The sequence below is a fragment of the Haliotis cracherodii genome, unplaced genomic scaffold, assembly GCF_022045235.1.
Source record: "Haliotis cracherodii isolate W230 unplaced genomic scaffold, xgHalCrac1.p SCAF_2, whole genome shotgun sequence".
Taxonomy (NCBI): domain Eukaryota; kingdom Metazoa; phylum Mollusca; class Gastropoda; order Lepetellida; family Haliotidae; genus Haliotis; species Haliotis cracherodii.
In genome coordinates this window covers 26,406,078-26,421,179 of record NW_027266275.1, presented here as the reverse complement: position 1 = coordinate 26,421,179, position 15,102 = coordinate 26,406,078, and the positions used below count along the sequence as shown (strand labels likewise).

Below are 15,102 nucleotides of genomic sequence, written 5' to 3'. Positions count from 1 at the left end.
GCTTAGAGGGTCATGAACTTATGGATGTAGAAACGAAAGCAGACACCCATTTTTGTTTGGTCACTAAGTTGAATTTTTTTGTCAAAAACCCTGAGAAAAAACGTAGTAACCAGTTTCATATTTGCAGAAAATGTTTGTGGACATACAGCTCACAAGAAAGGTTGAATAAGCACAAGGGGTATTGTTTTGTTAAGGCCCAACGTGTCAATATGCCTAAACCCGAGAAAGCAGTCTATCAGTTTGGATTGTGATCTGAAGCTAAAACAGAAAGAGCTAAATTTCTTATTGTGGCCGATTTTGAAAGTTTGCTGTTGCCAGTCGAAAATCATGCTTCGCGTTTGAACAGACATGTTCCTTGTGCCTATGCTTACAAAGTTATTTGTTCGGAGCAGTGGTATTCGAAATCTGTAAATGTAGGTTCAGATGCAGCAGAACACTTTATTCAAGACATTTTAAGAGAAAATGATAAAATTAAGGTGATCTTTGCCAATGTTGTTCCCATGCAATTATCTCATCAGGATAGGGCAACCATAGCAAACACAACTCAGTGTGGATTATGTGGAAAAGAGTTAGGGAAAGACAGGGTGTTAGATAATGACCATCTCAGCGGTGCTTTTAGACAAGTATTACACAACAAGTGTAACCTAAATTTCCAGTTGCAAAAGAAAGTGTATCTGATGTTGCACAATTCAGAACGTTATGACACATATCTTATTCTTGAAGCAGCGCGTGAATTTGGCGAGAGAAGTATTCAGATCATACCCCATAATTCTGAACAGTTTCTGTCTTTTACTGTGGACAATGATCTGGTCTTCATAGATTCTTGCAAATTTTTGCAAAGCTCTTTAGATGCTCTGACTAAGAATCAGATGAATAAAGGATTAGACACATTTGTTTTCTTGAAAGAGCAGTTCCTGCAGCATGTTGGTATAATGACTCGAAAGCTTCCTTTTCCTTATGAGTACATGGATTCATGGGAAAAATTAAATGACACACAGTTGCCACCTAAAGAATCCTTCTACAGTTCCTTGAGTGATGAAGGCATTACTGATGAAGACTATGCCTTTGCCCATGAATTGTGGCATACATTCGCATGCAACACAATGTCTGACTTTACACAGTTGTATGTGGTTGTAGACACACTGTTGTTGGCTGATATTGTCAAAACATTCAGAACTGGATGTTTAGTAGATTATGGACTTGACATCTGTCATTACTATTCCATGCCTGGGTTTTGTATTGATGCAGCACTGAAAGTCACCAGGGTCAAGCTTGATCTCTTCACTGATGTAGATAGTTACAATTTTGTGGAAAATTCCATTCGGGGTGGCGTGTCCGTCATCGGTAAGAAGTTTGCCAAAAGCAACAATGAATACATGTCTAATTATAACCCAGAAAAAGAAGCATCGGTGCTTCTGTATATGGACTTTAACAGTCTTTATTCTGGAGTTATGCTTGAACCCCTGCCTATTGGCAACTATCAGTTCATGTCAGCACAAGATTATAAAACTATTGATTGGGTTACGATAGATACCCAAGGGGATACGGGCTACATTTTGGAAGTGGACTTGCACTATCCTAAACATTTACACAAACTTCATGCTGCTTTCCCCATGGCTCCTACCCATGACAACATTCCCTTTGAGGACTTTTCACCTTATCACAAAGTGTTACTCAGCCAGTTCTATACCTCCCAGTGTCAAAAACCCTCAGGCAAGAAATTGTTTGCTACTTTAAAAGATCGCTTGAACTATGTGGTTCATTTCAAAACTTTGCAACTGTATTTGAGACATGGGCTACTCCTTCAACACATTCATAGGGTGTTAAAGTTCAAGCAAGGTCCCTGGTTGAAACTCTATGTTCAGTTAAATTTGGAGAGACACAAACACTCAACTGATGCCTGTGACAAGGACCGATATAAACTTATGAATAATTGTGTGTTTGGCAGGTTCTGTATGAATAAACGCAAGCGTAAATCCGTGCACTTAGTGACCCAAAGACAGCAATTACGCAGTTATGTAGCTAAAACCAATTTCAAGCAGGTGAAAGTGTTTTCAGAAGATGTTGTGTCCGTGGAAATGGAGCAAGTGTCTGTCCTTTTAGATCAACCTATCGCTGTTGGTTTCAGTATTTTGGATTTAGCCAAATTTCAAATCCTTTCTTTCTATTATGACGTCATGCAACGGCAATATGGACCAGAACGATTGGACTTACTCATGACAGACACAGACAGTCTCTTTTTGCACATTCATGCCCCTCCACACGAGACTTTGCTTGATCCCTACATATTTATGAAGCAAAATTTGCATTTGTTTGATACTTCCAATTATTATCAGAACGATCCTAAAGGATTGTATTCGAATGAAAACAAAAAAGTCACAGGAAAGATGAAGGATGAAGCTGCAGGAAAGATCATTTTAGGGTTTGTAGAGTTGAAAAGCAAAATGTATTCCTTTTTGATACAGTCAGATGTGAACACTGTATCAAACCAAAAGACAGCTAAAGGAATAAAGGAATCTGTCATTGCCAAGCAACTGACCCATAAGAAATCCAAAGACAGTCTCCTGGAGAGGAAACCTTTTTATTGTTCCTATTCACTCATTCACTCTCACAATAACACTTTATACACTGAGTCATTGAGCAAAATAGCATTATCCCCCTTAGATGATAAACGTTATGTACTAGAGGATGGTATATATAGTTTACCCTATGGGTATTCACCAGTCTAAGTGTATGTGGTAATGATGTTCAAGTTCCACATTTCAGAGATGGGTGATTGATACAGGTACCCTCCTCCTTTTTTTTTTTTTTGCTGAATGTTATCCATTTTAATTTAACAATAATAATTCTAATATCAATAGTAATAATTGCTGTTATCATCACACTTAAAGTGTTTCGCTCATTTAATGATCTTTATGATTACAGCAACATGAGTACCACCGGATTCATTTACCAGTTAAGACGAAACGGCAGCAATGACATAGTGTATTATGAAGGCAGAAGCTTCCGAAGAAGCCATGAGGATGCCATGCAGGCAGGTTTACAGCGTGCAAGAAGAATGTTCCAACAAGTCGAGAATCATCAAACACCCAACTATTCAGTAACTGTGCGTGAAATTCACATCAACAGGAGACAAATAACCAATCGCTTACAGCTGCGTCGAAACAAACGACTTTTCGTAGGCTTCTTGGAGACTCACTATCTCAATGAACTCCAGAGACTTGTTCGGAAGTTATGTTGTGATAATTCTTATGGATGGGAAGTTAATCATCCATCGCAAGTACATCACCAGTGTCTCATGATGAACAGTGACGAGTGTATTACTCAATACTTTGATCGTGCAGTGACTGAGCTGCCCCTTCATACCATCTTGAAAAGCAACAGAGGGTAAGCCTTGGGCTAGAGTTTCAGGACCAGCACACTGTGCGTTACAATGACTCTGATTATATGCATAGACATTTCTTCTGCAATGACAGAAAAGAAAGACTTGAGATGCAGCTCAGAGTCCTCATGAACATGGAAGATAGTAATAACTAAAGACGCATGAGTTAGCATTATTTTATTGCTTTACAATCAGAAAGTTACATAGAATACATGTCATGAATTCAATGTGCATGTACAGTTAGAAAGACTCTAGTTTTCTTAATTTTGCAGTCGTGTTAGCACCGGGTACACTGTGTTGTGCTTGTTGTTTTAGATATAAAGATGATTTTGCCTTCTTTCTTTTGTCGTTCTTTTTCTTTGCATCTGGCATATACAAAAGCCGCTTTGGTACATGGAGCATTTTTAAAAGTTTGAGAAAGTCACGGTAGCCTGTAGGAACAGCCCCATCACAGTAAAACGAATGAGGTCAATAACGTTAGTTCTGATCCACACATTCTCATTATCTAACACAATTTCTAACTGATCATTCAGTCTGAAGTGAGCATTTCTGATCTGATCCCTGATAAAGTACCATAGTTTGGTGAGTTTGCCAATCGTTTTAGTTAATGACACATCCTTAAGAAGTAGATCCAGAATCAAGTTCGTATTCACTTTAATCTGTGCTTCATCATGGGTGATTTCTTCAGGGGTCTCATTCAGTCTCAGAGGACTCGTCTCCCGATCTGGAGTCACTGTCATTATCCGTTGTTCTTGTGTCGCTGTCTTCTCCTTTTCCTGGTTGTCTATCAGACGTTGGTATGTGTTCCTGTTCAGCAGAACCATAGGTCTGCTCATGACGTAGGTAATCTAACAGTGCAGCAATGCAAATAGGCAAGATCGAATGATGACTTATCAACACCTCCTTTTTAATCCGATTGGGAAAACCTTCTTTGGCAGCCAATGTTCTAATGTGAAACCTATGACGGTGCAAGCGAGTTTTATCCATCAGTGAGAGCGGAATATTCCCTTCAAAATGTTTAACATCATGCTATTAATAGCATGCATTTGTTCACATGACACATATTGAAGTAAAGCTTTTCTCTGCTTCACATTAGCCTGCAGTAGTGTCTGAAGAAAAGACAGATGTTTTTCCAGTAAATCACCCATATTGACGTTAAGAGATCACGATGTGAAATGATCCAACTAGGTTATTGTGACTTTTATATATGTATGCTTAGACCCTAATATTCCTCATACACCATAGCCGATGTCTCTCATTCAGTATTAGAAGGTATCATGTTTATGTAACTTCACTGAGGTGATAACCTGAAATGTTCAGTTAGTGGTTCATCTTCTGGCATCCATTTATGTACATGCAATTGACACATGAAACAGTAGACTTTATCTGATTGACCCGTGTAAATGAATCCTGCTTGTGCCATAGTCTTCAGAGACTGTTTCATTTGCACGGGCCAACTGGCGAAGGACTTTAATCTCTCACAAAAGCTATGCCCATAAACTTCAGCATTGGTTGAAATCACTGAATAATCGTTAGCAATATCTTCAAATCGTCCGCAAACATCCATGATGACCTCAGTAAGCAACTGATCTGTTCATTGGTAAGACAGGCAGCTGGTGGGTATAACTTTCGGCAGTAGCTTTTATTTGGGTTGGTACACAATACATACTTCATCTGGAAAGACACCACTGTGCAGACGCCCATACTGAGGATCGGAATAGGGTGATACGTCAATCATTAAATATTGAAATTTCTTTCCCTCCACTGCTTCACAAAATGATTCAGTAAAATATTTGGCTTGTCCTGGAAATATTTGAGATGCCAAGATTTTATATTCATGTGCAGAACGAGGGTTAGATAGCAAAATGAAGAAGTGTGTATTCAAGGAAATAATTCGGTTACAATCGCCCTTAGGATAAGCAGACTGTTGAATATTTATAACACTGATTCCCCAATGATGAGACAATGCAGTGTAGAGATTTAACATCAGTGGACTTTTACATATATCCATTATCATGTCATCCATGACCAACACCATGTTCTTTTCAGATTGCTCAGATCACATTTTCAAATCATTCTCAGTTGGAAGGGAATCCATAAAAAGAATGTTAGAAATGTTTTGCTGCATGTCACTGTAGATGTCTTGCCATACAGCATAGCAATACACAATAAGGTTGGGAGGTTTGTCAAACATCAGATTAGCCTGCTCTAACAACCTTTTCACCCAAACTGTTTTCCCTGAGGAAGATCCACCAATCACAGATATGGTGGTAGGTGTTTGTATTGGTAAGAGACACTTACGTTCCATGATCTCACTCTGAGCACAATAATTCAACTGTGACAATACAGCTGAGTTACTTATATTTATAGAACAAACTCGAATGACTACACTAATTTTTTTATTTTATTTTTTTAATGGGTTACACAAGTACTGAGTAGGTTACATGACACAGGTATGACAAGATAACAAACAATATCTAAAATAATTACAGATACACTTTGACACATGCTCATCATTGTTAAAACGGACTTGCACATCAAATATCTGCACAAGGGTTTGAAGGGTAAGTTCTGTTTTGCATTTATACAACAAATAATATAAACAATAATGACCACAAAGGTTGGATGATGAGGACTGTAACTGTCTTCTGTTGTGCTGGTATTGATTGACATAGGTTTTTAAGTACAAGTCAAAAACGGAATTCACTGGCTCACACAGACTGTCAAACAGTTCCCCTGTATTTCCTTTGAAGTACATAGCCACCCAGTGACGACCCGGTCTTCCAGATGGTTCAGTATTTACAATGAGACCCACTCCACGTGCAAGCATGACTCTATTTAGCACAGGTAAAGTATCTTTGGCAAACACACCTAAGACATGGTACTTTAAGATGGAGTCGCTTTGAATAGCACATGCAAGGTCAGAGGCTTTCATGTTTTTTACTTCACAAACACGTTCCTGGTCTTGTCAATTCGATGAGGGAATTTCTTTCACTCAGAACAACACAACTGAGTGTTTCGTTGAGGGCGGATTTGAACTCGATTTCTAGTCGGGTGCTACCGGATTTCAACAGATTCAGATAGTCGGATTCACTGCATACTTTATCAATATCAAAGACGAACAGGGCACTCCCGAGCAAAATCGCTCCGAGTGATTCCGTTTCCTGTATTTTCTTTCCACAGACACATCCCATCGAACATCTGCACATAGGACTCAACGTCATCTGCCTGCATGGGACGTCCGGGGACACTGGCACCATTGATGTACAGGCTGATGTTTTTCACCATACTAGATTGGAAGTTGTAGGGGTTACCAGTGTAAGATCCATTCAAGCTGTTGCTGAGTACAAAGCCCAGGATGTAACGATTAGCAATAGGATTCGACAGATTGTCAATGGTATGTGTCAGTTGAGTGGTGGGAATGCTTGTCACCTTGACCTCGCTTTTGGTGTAAGGATACAGAGCATTGCTGTCTTGAAACAAGAGAATATGAGAAATATGTACCTTTCCATCAGATATCTTTCAGTTCACTTTCCTCCACATAAGAATCGAAGGAACTCGGCCAGCCCAACCACCTCACTAACAGGTAGGTCTTCCCTTTCACACGTTTTCTCTTTAAAATCTTCTCTACCTGCCACAAGACATTTTCCTTTTTCTCCACCTTTTGCGAACAAGATCCCCTACTTTAAATACAAATGCTTTTGACCTGTTGTGTTTGGAGCTTTTTTTAAGTAACAACGGCTTCACATACAAATGTTCCAATACTTTCAGTTCACTCTTCTTCTTGACTTGAACTGGTGCAAGGTTGGGCAAAGAAGAATGTAAGGTGTTGTTATAATTGCCCATCAACTTGGGCAGTGCATCTAAATAATACTTGGTGTTATTATGGGTCAAGTAATGCGTAATAAGTGATTTCAGTGTTCTGTTGAATCGTTCCACATAATTACTTTTGATATTTTCATTATGTGCAACAGTCAGAGTGATATTGTGTTTTTCTAAAAAATCTTTAAATACTCCTTTAAACTCTGAACCACCAGCCACACGCACTTTCATTGGATTTCGTTCCTGATTTATTTCTTTGAAAGCTTTCAGTACTGTCTCTGGTATCTTATTTGTTAAAGGCAGGGCAAAAGCAAACCTACTTAGTATGTCAATAGCCACCAGTAAATAACTCACGCCATTATTCTCCTTGCTGTAACGAGTCATGTCGGTCAAATCTACATCAAACATTTCATTTATAAAATTCACTCGAACTCTCAGCCTTTTGAATCTCTGTTTGGGTGGTTGTGTAAACTGTAGGCGTCCTGTTTGTTCAGAAAACGTTTCACAGTGCTCAGTCTGAGATCTTGTTGACGAGCTAATTTCAGAATGCTATGAAGTTTCTCAGGACCATAAAAAGCTCCCGGTTCAAGCGGGTTAAAATAGTAACTTTCTAACATCTTCTCCTGTTTCTTTGTTAGCACCTTTCTCTGTTGTGGCTTCATGTTGAAATGAGAGAAGCACTGACAACAGACGCCTATTAAAGAACAACCATTAGATAACTATCAAAGGAAGACAAAGAAAGATGTAAGCATAATTTATGTTTTATTCATAGTATGAATATTGCTAAAGTACACACACACACATTTCATTTGGTACTGATAAATAATATGACATGGAAACAGTCTACAAGCGTTTTTGCAACTTCAACATTTTTACAACGCATTGCTTTAAACCATTCACCCATTCAGGTGATTTGAATGTATTGTCACGATAGTCCTTACAGTGGTAAGGAACTAAATGGAAAGCAGGCATTGTGCACAGATGTGGATCATCAGTCACAAGTTTCATCCATTTTCCTATTACCAGTTCATTGTCCTTATCCTCAAGTGCCGCGTTGAAGTATTTATCCACCTGCTCCTGCTCCGACATGCGACAAGAATGTTCTCCCAAAAAGATTGGATCACCTTCTTCATCAAACAAACAAGGAATACACATTTCACACACGAGCTGGCTGATCGTTTTACTCACTTCTAAAGAGTAACTCAACGTGAGAAGGTCCTCTGCTTGTTTCAGTTTTGTAGCCATATCTACTTCATCAGCGTTGTGTGGTAAGGTTTTCATCTTCTTGATAATGACTCTCTTTGTTGCCTTGTATTCATCTTTAAATTTTCTCTTTGCATCTTTCTCGCATTCTTCCCTATCTTGAAACCACCCAGGCGATCGTGTTATGATTGGCTCATTTAGAGTGTGTGGCATCCGCATGAAATGCTTCCACGAGTAGAATGTAGTTTTCTTGCCTCTGTTCAAAATAGCAAGTTAAATCACTGTAACACATTTAAAGCCATCAGTTTTCACTTGGCTCTGTGTTCATTATTTCATTTCTAACCATCATTAAGATCTGACCAAGTCTATTACTGCCTTTCCATTCAGATGGATTAAGAATATTAGGGTCATGCAGTGATAGACCCACAACCCACACACGATCATATGGACTCGCTTCTATCAAGATCTTGGGAAAAGTGTCTAACAGTTGTTTCTTCAGAAAAACAGACTGTTTGAATTTAGCTGAAGATGCTGCATACACCACATTGGAACTCACAACATCCCATTGACGTTGATTAAAACATCTCTCACTTCTACCTAAACGTTTTTGTTCGGCAGCAGAAACACACTTTAAAATCTTATGCACAGTTTCCCAATCTCTGAGCATACAAGCTTTTTAATACATGTAATACTGCTCAGCACAGTTAAATGCTATTCCTTCAATAACAATCTCAGTAGAACAATGTTGACTAAACACTGAAGTTCTGGTGTAAAAAAATACATACTTGTCATTTGTTCGGGTTCCCATGATCAGATTCAAGATGTATACTGGCGTGAAGATTTCGTCTTGTTGACAAGATGGCTGTTTAAGCTCGAATGAAAGCTTCAACAGTTAAACACTGCTTAACTTCCATAAAGTTGAATTTCATTGGTGTACTTTGACTTCCTTTAGCGTTTCATTGGCTACTGAGTATTCATCGCACCATACATTCTATGAGTGGTTGAAACGTTGATCCTGGAATGTTATTGTTAACTTCTATTGTGTGAAAGGTATTGACTGGCCTCTGTGGTATGCTCCACAAGAATGCTTTTGTTTGTTTCTTTACTCTACGCTCCATAGGAATGCTGCTCCACAGGAAATTCCACGATCCGCAGGAATGCTTTTGTTGGAAATTCCACGCTTCACAGGAATGCTTTTGTTGGAAATTCCACGCTTCACAGGAATGCTTTTGTTGGAAATTCCACGCTCCACAGGAATGCTTTTGTTGGACATTCCACGCTCCACAGGAATGCTTTTGTTGGAAATTCCACGCTCCACAGGAATGCTCTTGTTGGAAATTCCATGCTCCACAGGAATTTGTTGGAAATTCTATGCTCCACAGGAATGCTTTTGTTGGTGCTCCACGCTCCACAGGAATGCTTTTGTCCGGAAGGTATTACTTTCTATCTACTTATACAGATTACTGAACCATTTAAGGAAAACACTGTAATTTGTTAGGCAGGCATTTTTTTTTCAACAATCTGCAGCATAATCTTTTTTCAAGGATTTTCGGGGAACTTTTATTTTTCTATAAAATTTCAATTTAAATTGAATTCATCATGACGCTGTCAACATATGTCGTCCGTAAACGTCATCTCAGACTGAAAGTGGCGTGGAATCGATTGTCATTATCGGGTATGACCACCATTCGCAGTGAGTGAGTGAGTTGGGTTTAACTCCGCTTTTAACAGTATTCCAGTCATATCATGGCGTGTCAGCTTTATGTGGGAGGAAAGCCCGAAGTGATGCAGGTCTCAGACGTTTACCACTTCGGTGAAACCCACGAGCACGGGTATGGTGCTGACAAACCTAGAAACATAATCGGGGCGAACCGGAATTCGAACCCACAATCATAGGTTTCTGGCGTGGCCAAGGGACGCAACTCTGCACAGCGATTTTGACTTGTCCCACGTACTCCCTTGTTTTTCCAGGTGAACAGTGGACTTGGCTTTGCATGTGTTTGTGACGGTTGCCACCCGTGGGGCAGGATACGTTCACCTTTTTTAGTAACACCTGGTATCGTCACTAATTGATGGTGATATACATAAGCTCATACTATAGTCGGAATGGTACAGTGGACCCTGTCTTTACCAGAGATTTCTTATGATTATGGTAAGGGTTATGTCGCTTTTATGTTCATGTGTCTTGTGGTAATACCAACAAGTGCTTGATTGGTGTAATGCTGTATACTACAGTATGCTTTAAGCCGCCTTTAGCAATGCTCCATCAATATCATAGCGGCGGACATTAGAAATAGGTTCACACATTCTACTCATGTGGGGAATCGAACCCGGGCCATGGGCGTAACGTGCGCACGCCACCATACTACCCCTCCGTCCTCTGTCTACAACACATCTACTGGACGGCAGATAGTAGATGGCCTGAACCTGAAGTAACTGTGCTTCAATCAAGTTGATGTGCTTCACTTGTCTTCAAATTTCTTTCGTGATTTGGTATAGAGGAGGTTGTATATTCTCAATTTTTAGTTCTCGAAAGCCAATGTTTAATGTTATATATATTTTCCTTCCGATATTAGTCTTTGAAACCTAAATAGAGAATTTAATAAAAAAAATATATAATGAAATCATATATCAATTTTTCATTGTTTATTTATCTTGATTTACAAAATATATATGATGACGTCAGGCATGAAGTTGAGCAAAGGATGATTAACAATTAACAAACCACAAACTACACACTTAAAATATAAACAATATAATTATCACAGTTTCTTTGAGGAGTTCTCTGTATAAATCACAAAATATGCATATGTAAACACAAAGAACACAATAAAATCACACTGTTACAACAACACCATCGTACAGCTGGAGAATTATTTAAAATATAGGTGGGACGTTGGGCAAACGGTAACATCAAACACATTTTAAATACGTTTCTGGGATTATTATCATGTATCAAACGCTGAATAGCACTGACGTTTACATATCTAAATTGCTGGGCAAAAGAAAATATACATCCATGTTCGATGGAGCTTAAATGTGAAACAAACAAGAAATGGTTATTCGACGGTGGTGTATTTGATACGAGTATTATAGTTGTGTTTTGGACCTTAAGTGTGCGACTGTTTTCGGCCTTGTAACGTTTTGATGACGTTTGTAATTGTGCGGACAAATTCAGTTTTCAAGTATATACATTCTTTTGCGTTGATAGTTCGTATCAATGTATTTGGCGAGAGGTGTCGTGGATATAGATTCAACACCCCTAAGTTAAACGGGGACTATGTTCCACGATCCGTTTCCCATTTCAGCCAAGGCCTAATCATTGTAATTAGTGCCTTGTGTGAGACCGAGGCATTGCCTCTGTATATTTAGGTAGGTGTCTTAACTGTGTGACTAGTATACATCACAAACTGTGAGTAAGTGAATTATGTCTAACGCCGCTTTGAACAGTCTTCCAGCTACATCGGGGGGTGTCAGCTTAATGTGAAAGGAAGGCCCTTAGTAATGCAGGTCTCAGGCGTTTACCAATTTTGTGAAACCCACAAGCACACGTATGGTGCTGTGAAACCTAGAAAAATAATCAGGACGAATGTCGATTCGAATCCACAATCATAGGTTTCTGGCTTGCCCAAAGGAAGAAAAGTCTGCACAGCGAATTGCGGCGCATAAACTGTGACTGAGCGGAAAGGCAAAGTAGTGTTTCAAAGACTTGAATCAAGTTTGCTAAGACTGCCGGTATGTCCGAGCCACTTTAAAAGAACACTTGACACCACATTTTGCTAAATGACTTATTTTTCTTTTCCGTGCAAAACCAGACACACTAAATACAAAACAAATATAAAGAGTACAATAGGGACAAATCATAATTAAACGATATATTCTATTTGAAATCATGACTCATAAATACAAGTATTTACAATATAATGATCTACCTTTGAAATATGATTGTAACTGTCCCGTTGACACACGATTAGTAATAATGAAGCTCTGTACAAAACAACATGTATGATAGCCAATACTGATGAGATGTCGACAGCAATCCAATACTGTAGTATTAATACTGATCAATACTTCCACATGTGTTACATACACTCAGTGTCACTTGGATGCCTTTCCTGTTTAACTTTGAGATGGTCGTCTTGCACTTCGTCGTGTTTCAGGCCTAAATGTTTCATCAATGAACTTGTCGTAGGATATTTTGCCTGTCATGTCTCTATCAAACTGTGTCATCACGTGGTAAACCTCGTCTTCGTCAAGAAGCACATTCGCCAATTTGAGAACCGAACGGAACTCTGGGACAGATAAATATCCGTTTCCGGTCACGTCTAACTTCCGGAATGCGCGGCGTAGATTCTTCCAGTCACCCGCCAGCTGCGAACAGAAATAGTTCAATACGTCACAACATGGGAAGGAATGTTGTTTTTAGCCGCAGTCAGCAATCCTCCAGCTAATCGTTCTGTGAGCAATGATGAAACCTGTCGGGGTTCGATGGCATGCAATCACCCTGGTTACAATCACCAGATCCTTACAAGACATGTCCAGGCTGCTAGGGATTTATTGGGCCCCTTTTCTCCTTGTTCAAGCATATAATAGTTCAGTGCTTTGAAAAGAAGTTATGGTCCATTGTAATGACCTTATGAACATAATAATGATAATACACAGATATATTTAACTTACATTATCTGACGTGACACCAGTGAAGAACAGTATCAGCACATACACTGATAGTAAAGAACTTTAGAACTGAACTTTAGCAGGTCACCGAAATGGTAGAACAACCTTTTTTTTAGGATGTCTCAAGGTTCTGTACTAATGAACCATGCATATGTGACATGAGCTTGTGCCCAGACCTTTGTTTGAGGGGAAGGGTCCTGCGCATCTTCATATATTGTGAGTTATTTACAGAAAACTACGCAAGATAGTAAGAAGAATATATAGCTGTACATGTCTACACCTTTAACCATTTCTTTGGTCCCCGGCTGAAAGGCCTACCTTCTGTCTGAGTTTGGCTGTGATACCGTGTAGACCCTGTTGAGGGGGTTCTACAACATCGGCGATCGGGAGCTCGGGCTGGGGGTGCTGCAGTAGCGACAACATGTTGTTTCCATGACGCCAGACCTGCTTCCTCAGGGCAAATGGCTTCAAGAACTCAACGTAAGACACCCTGCAAGACATAGGGAGACATTGGTAGCAACAGGGAGACAGGGTGTATAGGGAGTAGTGCATTTATTATTCTAAAGTGTCCGGAATTGAAAGGGGGAGGGTAGCCTGGTGGTTAAAGCGATCGCTCGCGAAAATCCGGGTTCGATTTTGATTCCCCACATGGGTACACTGTGTGACCCCATTCCTGGTGTCCCGCGCCGTTGTATTGCTGGAATACAGCTAAAAGCATATTCAACCACACTCAGCTGCTCACTGAATTGAAGGGGGTAGCATGCAACGCATTGTGAGAGCTGCATACAACACATTGCGAGAGCTGCATACAACACATTGCGAGAGTTGCTTACAACACATTGCAAAAGCTGCATACAAAACATAGCGAGAGCTGCATACAACACATTGCGAGAGCTGCATACAACACATTGCGAGAGTTGCACACAACACATTGCGAGAGCTGTATACAACACATAGCGAGAGCTACATACAACACATTGCGAGAGCTGCATACAGCACATAGCGAGAGCTGCACACAACACATTGCGAGAGCTGCATACAACACATAGCGAGAGCTGCACACAACACATTGCGAGAGCTGCATACAACACATAGCGAGAGCTGCATACAACACATTGCAAGAGCTGTATACAACACATAGCGAGAGCTGTAGCATACAGTATACAGTGAAGGTGGTAGCATACTACACAATGTTCGGGGTCTGGTACACTTGACATGGGTGTCAGTAACTAACCTGCCGTCCTGTCTGATGTCGAACCTCTCACTGAGCTGGTCCAGCTCCATCATGCTCAGATGCACACACAGCTCCGTCAGAACGTCCCTAAACTCCTCCCGGGTCACAAAGCCAGTGCTATATGGGTCCATGTTCACGAACTCGCGTCGTAGGTCCTCCCACATGTAGTCAACCTAATGGCAGGGGTGAAAAGAGATATGGAAATTATTACACCATTTTAATTGCTTTGATAAGTTACCAGATTAACATGGTCTGGGGGGTTCGCTACCGGATTAACGGTATTAGTCATAAGATAATCATGATGTATTGGTCTACAGATTCAACCGTTACATATAAACCATCGACGCCAGAGAATAAACAGTCTCGGTTATCTGCCGAAACATATTCCACTGGGCGTAGAGGACAAAAGAGTGATGAAAATTATATGAACGGATCACTCACTGAAAATCACTGATAACCCCAGGTGTTCGCGAGGGTAAACATGTCCTAAGGGTTTGTGACACAAAAATTGAAAAATTGAGGTAAATTGAATGTATTTTTTCCACCGGGGGCAAACGTTAAAAATACATGCAAAGGCAAGTCAAACATTCATCTGAACACACGCAAAAATTATCAGCAAGATATATATGGTCACCAACGGGGTCATCCTTTTTTTAAGTTCTATGACCCGTTAGTGACCATACAAATCTTGCTGCTAGTTTAGGCTTACAAGCCCCCATGAGCATGTCTACCCATAGCACCTGTCACCCACAACGTCTGCATAAAAGAAGTGTGTGTTGGCTAACGC

General features: G+C 40.0%; 2 protein-coding genes across 2 annotated transcripts in view; both read right to left on the bottom strand.

Moving 5' to 3' along the window:
- Nucleotides 1–8,047: 8,047 nt before the first annotated feature.
- Nucleotides 8,048–9,215, bottom strand: LOC139468473 (uncharacterized). The gene is made up of 2 exons (XM_071250443.1): nt 9,193–9,215; nt 8,048–8,663 (listed from the first exon to the last, which is right to left on the bottom strand). The coding sequence occupies exons 1-2, from the start codon at nt 9,213–9,215 to the stop codon at nt 8,048–8,050; spliced, it is 639 nt and encodes a 212-aa protein (XP_071106544.1).
- A 3,156-nt stretch (nt 9,216–12,371) lies between these two features.
- Nucleotides 12,372–15,102, bottom strand: part of LOC139468942 (EF-hand calcium-binding domain-containing protein 6-like) — a 30,184-nt gene continuing 27,453 nt past the window's right edge. Inside the window, exons 13-15 of the mRNA XM_071251082.1 lie at nt 14,316–14,488; nt 13,400–13,571; nt 12,372–12,778 (exon numbers count right to left, since the gene is read on the bottom strand). Of these exons, the coding sequence (XP_071107183.1) occupies nt 12,527–12,778; nt 13,400–13,571; nt 14,316–14,488 (597 nt within the window). The 3' untranslated portion in view covers nt 12,372–12,526. The remainder of the gene's footprint in view (nt 12,779–13,399; nt 13,572–14,315; nt 14,489–15,102) is intronic.

Coding starts and splice junctions, on each gene's coding strand:
- LOC139468473 (XM_071250443.1), bottom strand. CDS start 9,215: ATGGGAACCCGAACAAATGACAA. Junction 8,664..9,192: donor GGAACCCGAACAAATGACAA/GTATGTATTTTT, acceptor TATTTTGAACAG/AGGCAAGAAAACTACATTCT.